The sequence below is a fragment of the Dermacentor andersoni genome, chromosome 10, assembly GCF_023375885.2.
Source record: "Dermacentor andersoni chromosome 10, qqDerAnde1_hic_scaffold, whole genome shotgun sequence".
Taxonomy (NCBI): domain Eukaryota; kingdom Metazoa; phylum Arthropoda; class Arachnida; order Ixodida; family Ixodidae; genus Dermacentor; species Dermacentor andersoni.
In genome coordinates, this window is record NC_092823.1 from 42,142,088 (window position 1) to 42,153,182 (window position 11,095).

Here is an 11,095-nt window from a genome sequence, read left to right on the forward strand (position 1 = left end):
TCGCATGCACGAACACATCCGTGCCCTTTCGAAAAAAAACCGTTCAGTAGCATGTTTCACTCCTGTAACACGTGAAGGCGGTGCCTTGCGCGCGACGGAAGACGGCGCGCTTCCTCCCCGCCTTCCTCCCTTGCCGCGCGAAATTGAGCCGCCATCGTCGACTCACCCTCGCACGCCTTCACTCGCACATACAGCATGCAGCACGCGGCGGCGATGTTATCGCCCTTGGACTTCATACGGAACGTCGTGGCGATGGCGACGGCGGAAATGCGGCTGGAGCGTCCATATAATTGCTGTCGCAATAACGAGTCCTGACTTCAGTGACATTTAACTCATATTGTGAACAGTAGTCTGAAACTTGGAACAGAGTCACCAGGGAGTACCTGACACTTCAACGGCGCAAGCTGTAAGCAACTTTCACAATGAAAAGAAAGGAGCGCGAACGGGACCGGGACACAACGAAAGAACGACGACACCAGTGCTTACTCATTAAATCCTTTACTGAAAGAAAGACAAATCATATTATGTGCTCCTATTCTCTCAGTCAAATTACGGCTGCAAATACGAAGACAACATATCCATTCTCAGCGGTGGATCTTTCTTGGACCGACCCGGCCTTACTTGCCGGTAGCTCCTGTCAGTTCTTGAAGATGGCGGTTGTGCTTCACACATCCACAACGTGCGAGCAACGAACGGAGCAAAAAGGGACGAATGCCCATCGAAATCCACAGGGAAATGCAGCCCACGTTGGAGGAGTAGGACTTACATTTGGAAATGCGGTTATTTGCTTGAAATCAGAGGTATAATCAGGACTCGATGGCAACCAAAGGTCAGTGGGACGCCTAGCACAGGGGGCTCACTGCAAGACCACAAATGAGGCTGCGCAGGGTGATATGGGCTGGACAAGTTTTGAAGTGAGGGAAGCTCACAGTAAAATTAGTTATGAAGAACGACTGAGGAATATGGAAGAAAGTAAATGGGCTGGGAAAGTGTTCAGGGTATTTGTACAGGAATAACATTTATTTGCCGTGGAGAAAAAGAACTAGGGAGCTTTCTATCAAGTATGCGGCCTGTATGGTGAGCAACAGAGCAACAAAGAACGTAAAAAAATAAATGATGGGGTTTTACATTCCACAACCACTATTTGATTATGAGACACGCCGTAGTGAGGGACTCCGGAAAGTTGGAAAACCTGGAGCTCTTTAACCTGCACCTACATCTAATTACATAGGTGTTTTGACATTTCGTCCCCATCGAAATGCGGCCGCCGTGGCCGTGATTCGATCCCGCGACCTTGTGCTTAGCAGTCCAGCACCATAACCACTAAACAACCACGGCGGGTGGAAAGAATGTCAAGCGGAAAGTCAAAGAGGCTGAGATAATCTCATGTGAGGCGGCAATGGAAAAGACACCTGCCATGAGTAACTACCTAGGATGAAGAAACGAAATCAGGAAAGAAACAATTTATGATAACTCAAAGGGAAGCTAATTATTTTAGAGCGCAGCTCTTTGGCGTCCGTTCCTGGGTTTCGCGTCGTCGTCGGCGTTGTCGTCGGCCTCGTAACCAGCTCCGCCCCCCTTTCATCCCCCCAGCGCTAGCAGCGACCGACTGATACCGCTGGATGCCGCTGACGCCGCTAGAGAGTCAAGATAACGTGACTGCATAGAACACCGTCGCCGCCATGCAGAAAGAGGAGGAAAGGGTCCGAACCCCCCCTGTTCTTGTGTGGCGGATAGGGCGCTCTTCAGTTGCCGACGCGCCGGTTATTTCACGTAGGCCCCGGCACGTCGACGAATACGTGACCACCTTCCCACGGCTAGACCTGGTTCTTAGCGCTGCGGAAGCGAGGGTATCATATTGTTTGTGTCGGCATCGGCGGCGTTGTCCCTGAAACCAACTCCGCAGCTGGGGTTGACTCACTATCGGCGTCAGCGGCATCAGTCAGTCGCTGCTATCTCTTCCCTCCTCCCTTTATCGTGTTGTCCGCTTGCTGCGCGCGCTTCTGCCCCCATCGTTTGCCGCTGGGTGTACACGCCGCCCCCCTCCCCCCTCTTCCTGCGAGTCTCCGGTTGTCAAAGCGCCGGCTCGAACTTAATTCCTTTCTTCGCTCCTCCTCCAATGCAACCCCTGTGCGGTGGCAATCAGAGAGCCAGATCGGTGGCGGCGGATCTGTATATGTGCACCGCCCGAGCCGAAATTGCCGCTGCCGTTCGCCACTGCGAAATTATCTGCCAGTTCTTTCTGAGCCATGAGCGAGACGACCGATGGAAGTCCTCCGTCTGCTGCTGCTGCTGCTGCTGCTAAACGAGCTGCCAGAGCAGAGGCCCAGCGCCGTCGCCGTCAGAATCCAGAGGTGCGTGCCGCCGAAGCAGAAGCTTACCGTCGCCGCCGTCGAGATGATCCAGGAGTACGCGTCGCCGAAGCAGAGGCTAAGCGCCGCCGCCGAGAAGACCCTGCCGTTCGCGCCGCCGAAGCGGAGGCTCATCGCCGCCGTCGAGAGCAACCAGCAGTAAGCGAGGCTGAAGCAGAAGCTCATCGCCGCCGCCGAGAAGACCCTGCAGTTCGCGCCGCCGAAGCGGAGGCTCATCGCCGCCGTCGAGAGCAACCAGCAGTAAGCGAGGCTGAAGCAGAAGCTCATCGCCGCCGCCGAGAAGACCCTGCCGTTCGCACCGCCGAAGCGGAGGCTCATCGCCGCCGTCGAGAGCAACCAGCAGTAAGCGAGGCTGAAGCAGAAGCTCATCGCCGCCGCCGAGAAGACCCTGCCGTTCGCACCGCCGAAGCGGAGGCTCATCGCCGCCGTCGAGAGCAACCAGCAGTAAGCGAGGCTGAAGCAGAAGCTCATCGCCGTCGCAGAGAAGACTCTACCGTTCGCGCGGCCGAGGCCGAGGCCAAACGCAAACAAAGGCTCGCAAACAGTCAGGGTGCAACAAATGCTTTCCGGCGACAGTTTACAGACACTCCGTTTGGAAGTGTGTGTTCAGTGTGTGATCGGCTCTGGTTCCAAAATGACGTGAAACCGCTTCCGGATACGTGCCGTGAGAATCTCCGGTGTGCGTTTCCCAACTCGGACTTGTGTCAATTCAGACTGTGCTCTTCATGCATGCAATCTGTGCGGAAAGGTGACATTCCTCATTTTTCGACAACAAACGGTTACAAATATCCCTCGAGGCCAGCGCACCTTCCACAACTTAATGCGGTGAGTGTAAGACTCGTATCTCCGCGAATCCCATTCATGCAAGTGCGACGACTGATGCACGGCGGAGGCCAATATGGCATTAAGGGTCCAGTTGTGAACGTTTGCGTTGACGTGGACGAGATGGTTACATCGTTGCCCCGTGCCATCGAACAAGACCGCGCTCTCAATGTGCATCTGAAGCGGCGTATTCTCGCGAAGACGACCTACTTGGCGGGGGCAGTGAGAAAATGTGATTTGCTGCCGTGGCTCAAGGTGCTTTGCGATAGCACACTATACAAGCACTATGTGTTGCTCGATTTCTTTGCCTCAATCTATCGAAAAGGTGAAACAGCTTATTTGCTGCGCTCAAATTTCGCATTAGGAAGTAACGTAATCGTCGGTAATTTTTTTTCGAAGCGAGGTCAGGGTGCCTTACAACGCGCACTTATAAAGCGAGACATAAGAAGAAGCATATGCTTGCTGTGGTAATCCTAGGGAAACGATGGAGCATGTTTTATTAGAATTTGAAGATATCTGTCCAGTGGTAGATTTAGCAACCACTGGCCTCCTTGAAGCCTTTGGGTTCAGTGAGAGCAGGGAGAAAGTAAATATGTCCGCAATAGAGCTTAGTAAGAGGCGATGGGAAGATTCGTGGAAGTAGGGAAACGACAAACAATGGACGCGTAAAAAAACAAAGGTCACAATAGGGGTTCAAAAACTTTGGTTATGGGAATTCATCGTGAGTTTTTTCGTTTTTTTTTCAACACAGGTAGGACATTATGCAATAGAATAACGAGTGCTTGTTCGTGCAGCTTACCGCCCCGTTCCAAAGGGGACGCTCATAACATCGATCCATTCCGGCCGCGGCGGCCGAATTTCGATGGGGGTGAAATGCGAAAACGCCCGTGTACTTAAAATTTAGGTGCACGTTAATCAACCGCAGGTGGTCAGAACTCCCGGAGTCCTCCACTACGGCGCGCCATATAATCAGAAAGTGGTTTTGGCACGTAAAACCTCATAATTTTTTTAGGGGAAACTGTATGTACTTACTGATTTCATTTAAGAAATTATAAATTAATGAAATTGAAAGTAGATGAAAAAAAAACTACTTACCGCAGGTGGGGAACGATCCCACGTCTTCGCATTACGCGTGCGATGCGCTACCAATTGAGCTACCGCGGCGCCGTTTTCCCGTCCACTTTCTGGGGTATTTACGTGTCACTGCTAGAACTAACCCTGGGAGTGTTAGCCAGTGCCACCACTCACAAACCTTGGCGGCGGATCTGGAACATCTTTTCTGACGCAGGCGTCGCGAGTTCGTGATCTTTTTTCGCTGAAGACAACTTGTAAATAAACCCAGATATGCTACCTGAAGGCATCAGCGTTATCGGATTCGAGACCCTCGTTTTGTAATGAACGAGAAGAAAGGGGGTTAATGGAGGGACTCGATTTTTATTAATCATATCATATAAGAAGCCGCCAAAAAAGGCACCAAGGACAACACAGTGGAAATTACATGTACTTACTAATCGAAATAAAGAAATGGTAAATTAATGGAATTTAAAGTAGATGAAAAAATTTGCCGCAGGTGGGGAACGATCCCACGTCTTCGCATTACGCGTGCGATGCGCTACCAATTGAGCTACCGTGGCGCCGTTTTCCCATGCACTTTTTGGGGTATTTATGTGCTTCTACAACAACTAACCCTCGGAGTGCTGCATGTATATCTACAAATATATCCACCGAGATAGAGACGAACTCAACGGCATCCAGAAACCACGCCCATGCCCGGGAGCACAGACAGAAATTTTCGCTCTAGGATTCGGGCACAACTCGCCTAGGTGGACTATCCAAGTAGGTGAGGAGCCGAAATGCGTCATGGATCAGGAGCATAATGCAGCCGAGCTCCCCTCTCCCTCTCTCTCTCTCTTAGCTCTGGAGACGCTACGGCTTCTGGCGGCGCCGCCGTGAAGCCGGCGCGCACCAAGTGCCACATAAGCAGTGGCACAGGTGCATGGCTCCAGGAGCATATGCCACTGGACAAAAGTTGTCGTCAGAGCGATTTTTTTGAAGGGCGGCACGTACTAAGTTGCCCATACTGTAATGGTTCGGGTCGGGCATGAAATAGATCGTAGCTGGCCCATGCCGTCGTCCAACTCATCCACGCGGAGGACGTTGTTGAAAGGAGGGACTTGTTCTCATCGAGAACGAGGAATGTGAGGAATTTATTTACAGTATCTACATGAGAACGTTACAGTTCATCCGTCTAGCATGACTGAAAGAGGAATGCGCACTCAGCAGCCGCGCAACAGCTGCTTTTAAACACTCTGTCTTCCCTAGATCCCTAGGTGAGGGAAAACGGCCGTTCGACCTTCGACCAATTCGGAGCGTCCAAAGTCATTGTAGTGGACCCGCCTTTGAGAGGGAGGGTTTACGCACTCACTTCCGCACAGGTTGCACTGACCACACCAAGGTGAGAGGGTATTCGCAGACACGGGTCTTGTCCTGAGCAGGCGCCTCTTGATTCCAGTGTTGACCCCGCAGACAGTGGCTGCCGCGTCTGTCCATTGACTGACGACTTCTAAGGCCCGTGAGACGGCGCCGCAAAACCTCTTCTTCCCGGAGTTCCCCCGCTTCAAACAAACCGTTACGGGGATGGTGAATTCACTAACAATACTTGGTCCGCCGACTGCGTCTAGGCATCTCGGCGCCATTCCGTTGAGGACGCGGCGCTGGTCGAACGTAACAATACCTGCGTGATTGGCCGACATAGTAAACAGCACTAACTTCGGAATAGGCCCACATTTCTGGTGTTAAAGCTAGACATCTAGATAGCCGTAAAGAAAACTGGTCTCACACTGCCAAGAATGCTATTCGCATTAAAAAAGCTGTAGTCTTCTTGGCTTTGTGACGCTGTCTCGTTTGCGGTCACTTTTAAAGCAAATAGGATTTTTTCTTTGCTTCAGTCGTTTTGCATATCTGTCTGTCTGTCTGTCTGTCTGTCTGTCTGTCTGTCTGTCTGTCTGTCTGTCTGTCTGTCTGTCTGTCTGTCTGTCTGTCTGTCTGTCTGTCTGTCTGTCTGTCTGTCTGTCTGTCTGTCCGTCCGTCCGTCCGTCCGTCCGTCCGTCCGTCCGTCCGTCCGTCCGTCCGTCCGTCCGTCCGTCTGTCTGTCTGTCTGTCTGTCTGTCTGTCTGTCTGTCTGTCTGTCTGTCTGTCTGTCTGTCTGTCTGTCTGTCTGTCTGTCTGTCCGTCCGTCCGTCCGTCCGTCCGTCCGTCCGTCCGTCCGTCTGTCTGTCTGTCTGTCTGTCTGTCTATCTATCTATCTATCTATCTATCTATCTATCTATCTATCTATCTATCTATCTATCTATCTATCTATCTATCTATCTATCTATCTATCTATCTGTCCGTCCGTCCGTCCGTCCGTCCGTCTGTCTTATGCCGACACACTGGCGACACAAGCAAGTTGTCAACTTGCTTGGGCCACTCGATATGAGCTCCTGGCTGTGATGCCATAGTGGTCGTTTCATTGTCGTCATTCCAGCTTCGTGATCTGGGTCTCGTCATGCGGTCGTCGACACCTCATCGTCGTCACGCAGTCGTCGTCATGCTGTCGTTTTATCATTGCCATCACTTCAGTAACGCCATTCCATTGTTGTCATGCCGTTGTTGTCATTGTTGTCATCATACCGCCTTCGTCCTTCCATTGACGTCAACCTTCTTTCAACATTTCATTGTAATTATACTGTCGTCATTCAGTCGGGATTATCCTTGCCATGCCTTCAACGCCAGACAGTCGCTAACACGCCTCCGTTGTCAGACCGTCGTCGTCAAGCCAATAGTCTTGCCATCATCGCCACTCCAGCTTCGTCATTCGATTCTCGTCATGCCATCGTCGTCAGACAGGTTTCATGATACCGGCATTGTGACGCCATTGTCATCGTCGTCACGTTTTCGTTTCACTACCATAACTTCAGTATCGTCATTCCAATGGCGTCCTGCCGTCGTCACCACTTTCGTCTATCCGCCGACGTTATTTCTTGTTCGTCATCTTATCGCAGTCGTGCTGCGGTCATTCAGTCGTGATTATGCCGCAGTTGTCGTGCCAGGGTCGTCGTTGCGTCCTCGTCACACAGACGCTGTCACGCATCCGTCGTCGTACCGTCGTCGTCCTGTCATCGTCGTCATTCTCGCTTCTTCATACGGTTGTCGTCATACCGTCATCGTCACGCCTCATGTCCTCATGTCATTGTTCCTATGTCGTGGTTATACTATCGTCATAATTTAAATATCCGCATCTCATTATTGTCGTGCTGCCGTTATACGCCTTTGTCGTTCGATCGATTTCATTCCCTCTTCGCCGTTCCATCGTCACTGCGTTGGCATCACTGGGACCTGCGTGCCTTCCACAGAGTTCTACACGATTCGCGTTGCGCATACATGCAATCAGACTACACAAGGTTCGGCGACAACAGACAGCGGATAGAAGCATCGATAACATTCTAGAAACTTCCGATACGTGTAGGCGCGTCCTGCGCTGAGCGATAACATTTGTTAGGCGGTGAAACGTGGTCACTCGATGAAGATACACAAGTACACGTGTCAATATGGCTGTCGGGCAAGGTAGTATGGCGTCATGGATCGAAGCGCACAGACCTGGTGCTATCTAAGAGAGGTTGGTGATGGTCAACCTTCGCAAGCGAGTGCCTTAGCAAAGTGGGATGACATCAGAGTGTGGCATAGAGCTCATGCAACGAAGCCCTCAGAATTATCACTACACGCGTTAAATAAAAGTGCCTTCGTGAATATTGGTATTCGCATTACCGTCGAATGCCATCGTAAGGTGTTCTGCCATAATTGTTTTTATTATGGCATTTTACCAAATCAATCAGTTGACAATTGTACTGCAAGCAACTTCTGTTAACGGACACGTCCTGCGCATCGCCGATCTCATAACTTCCGCTTGTGTTCGAGTTTCTAGAGAGAGCACAATCTTCTGTCAGGCCAAATTTGCAATACATATAATTCAACAAACAAAAAAACAAGTTGCGTTTCAGCGCATAGCAAAGCGGAATAGAACAAATCACCAGAAGGATGAACGCGCAAAACTGCATACGAATAAAATATTTCAATAAACAATGCAAGAATTGCGGAGCAGGTGTCAATGGAGCCATATCAAAAGCAAAATCATGCAGGCGTAGTAGTAAAAGCTTTCTCAAGTTTCGCGCACCGAACTTTAAAAAAAATACGCACGAACGATAACAGTGCTTGCGCAGACCTGGTAACCCGTGCCTAGCTCGGGTTGCTACTGTGCTATTGGTCCATTCGCGCCGATAACGTCATCTACTGACACCATCATAAAAGAAGCGATGGCCGAAGCACTGCGCATTTAACGAAAGTCCCAGCATCAGCGACGACGCATCGGCTGACATTCCGGCAACCACCTGCGGGCCACTCGGACGAGAACACACGCTTCAACTTTTCCGCGGTTGCTCCCTTGTTGACTCGAGGTATACTCCGCGGTTGCTCCCTTGTTGACTCGAGGTATACTCGCTTTGAGAGAAGAGCTATGTCGCACCTACTAGGCTTGTGCTGCTGCAACGCCTGCGAAAACTGTCGGGACAGTCTGCGTGCCAGGCTTCCCAGCTGCTTGGGTGGCGAAGACTCGCCGGGAGAGCAGGTGGAACATGGACAGGAAAGGGAATCAAGTTCGGCGTCCGAAGTCGTCACCCACGGTCCGTCCTCCGCGGAAGCTGGCGTTGGCACCGAAGCGAAGTCTACGGTCGAGGCGTCCGCTCCGATGCCACTGCGCCAGATCAGTCGACCTGGCCATGGAAGCCATCCCGTAGGCAGCGTGTACCTGTCGCACGTGGGCAGTGACCTGTCTCTTTCGTCGGATCCGCAAACGGAGCCTTCCACGCTGGCTTCTACGGCCATTCTGAATACCGCTAAGCGTGCTGAGGAAGAGGACACTTCCCCGGAAGATGTGTCTGGCATGGAGATGAAGCCCATGGGCGCCAGGGCGGACCAGGAGCAGTCTTCCAGCGCTTCCGAACTGGAGGAGCAAGCTGAAAAGGCAAACTTTGCTACTTTTGTTTGTTTTTTCGTTCGTTCGTGGCCGTAAGAAGCAATATCTCAGTGCTTGGTTTTAGCGTTCGACCAAAGTGGCAATACTGATCGAGCTTGGTGAGACCGGAACCATAGCGAATCTGGTCGTTGCATCGGCCGGCTGTTAAACGTGCAACTCCTGCGCCGCAAGAGCCTTTCGAGCAGTCCGGTACTTCGTCTTGCCGATGGCTCTCCATTGGTCGATGCGCGGTTGGCAGGAGGTGTTCTGCAGCCTATCGGTTCATTTGAATTCTGCGCTTTATTACACTGATGTGAGGAAATTTCCACTTGCCTTCGGTCTCGGTTTTCGTTTGTCACGTGGCTTATTCCGAGATCTGAGCGAGAATAGCGGTACGTACAACCTCCCAAATTATATTTCGCAATATCGCGTGAGCGTCGATGGCAAGGAATGTGAGCGCCTTATGGCGGCGAGGTACTTACACCAAAGTACTTGCAAGGGCACCAGACGATCGCGTTTAGTGCGCTAAGGGTCTTTTATTATTTTTCGTCTTAATTTTATAGCGCCGGTCGAGTATGACCAAGTAAACATGCAAAGCGCATCGCAGATCACGCATATCAGCTTTTCACATGTTCTGCTCCCCATATTTTCAGGACGGCGCAGATACCCCTGGCAGGGCGTCTGTCCTCCAGAAGTGGACGGCGTAGCAGATGATGCAGGAGTGCTCTTTGCGCGCACGATCGTCGTTACAAGGCGCTGATATGTTGCGCTGTCGACGCTCGCGCTAAATCGAAAATTCGGGAGGCTCTGGTTGTGATGCGCTCATGTCGTGCTAACTTGCTCTGATATACACACGGCGAGCACAACACGAAGGGCTGCGGTGCAACCGGGTAGAACTAATCTAGAAAAAGAAATCGGGGGGGGGGGGGGGGCGGCGTGCCAAAACTACCCGATTATGAGGCATGGCGTAGCAGAGGTGCTCTGGAATAATTTGGAACACCTGCGAGTTCTTTAAGGCGCACCTAAATCGAAACACGCTGATGTTTTCGCACACACCTTGTCTAATCTAGCGGGCTCTGCTTATGGTAAGCATTATCTTCACTGCTGCGCATCGGCCGGGCGTCTGCGACACAACGTTCCATATGATACTGGTTATTTCGACGTCCTGTTGCCTCGATCAGGACGTGAAAGGGGCAATTCTGCCGAGAAACTCTTCTAGTGAATAGTTAGACGACCACATTTCGAATGCGCAGGGTCGTTTAGTTGAGCACTCTTCCACAACGTTCAGATTCGCGAGGTCCCGCAGCGCAGCCGTGCTCTTGCTTACTTTCATTTTTGTTAATTCTCCAGTGTGTACACGCTCAACGCACTCGTCATATGCATTACATGCACGCTACATTTGCTCACCTCATGTCTTTTTGTGCTTTGTCGTTGCAGGTTTAATATGACACAGTGGGGATCTCGGACGGTCTCTTCCTGACGAGAACTCGGCATGTTGCCTTCCGCCCTGCCAGTAAAGAGGCCTTCTCTTCTGGCGTGCCATCAAAATGTCTTACCTGCTTTTAGATCAAAATAAAATCCTCCCTTTTATTCTTGTCTTTCGTTCTTCCAAGCTGCTATCGCCGGCGATTTGGGCGTAGCGGGCATCACTGTTGGCTGTCGTTCCTTTACCTTTCACTCATTTGTTTTCTTTTAAAGCTTTACTTCCGTGCTCAGTCTCAATTCTTCGCTACCGCCCAGTGGGGTCGAACATTTTGGTATGACCGAAAACTTAAAAGTGCGACAAGGACAGACCGAATAGGTTCTTGCTCTTCGCCCAGATTGCACTTCTAGATTTTGGGATTTTTTTACC

The 11,095-nt window shown here is 51.2% G+C and overlaps 1 protein-coding gene across 2 annotated transcripts; it reads left to right on the plus strand.

The window, feature by feature from the left end:
• Positions 1-8,546: 8,546 nt before the first annotated feature.
• On the plus strand, positions 8,547-10,833 carry LOC126543393 (uncharacterized). Of its 2 annotated transcripts, XM_055078393.2 has the most exons (3): positions 8,547-8,686; positions 8,721-9,252; positions 10,681-10,833. In XM_055078393.2, the coding sequence occupies exons 2-3, from the start codon at positions 8,746-8,748 to the stop codon at positions 10,684-10,686; spliced, it is 513 nt and encodes a 170-aa protein (XP_054934368.2). In that variant the 5' UTR covers positions 8,547-8,686; positions 8,721-8,745; the 3' UTR covers positions 10,687-10,833. The 2 variants fall into 2 exon arrangements, with proteins under 2 accessions (XP_054934368.2, XP_072141203.1); XM_072285102.1 differs by having other exon boundaries at positions 8,547-9,252.
• Positions 10,834-11,095: the final 262 nt, after the last annotated feature.

What these genes read in the sequence shown, in the direction of transcription:
- LOC126543393 (XM_072285102.1), top strand. Translation starts at nt 8,746, where the DNA reads ATGTCGCACCTACTAGGCTTGTGCTGCTGCAACGCCTGCGAAAACTGT.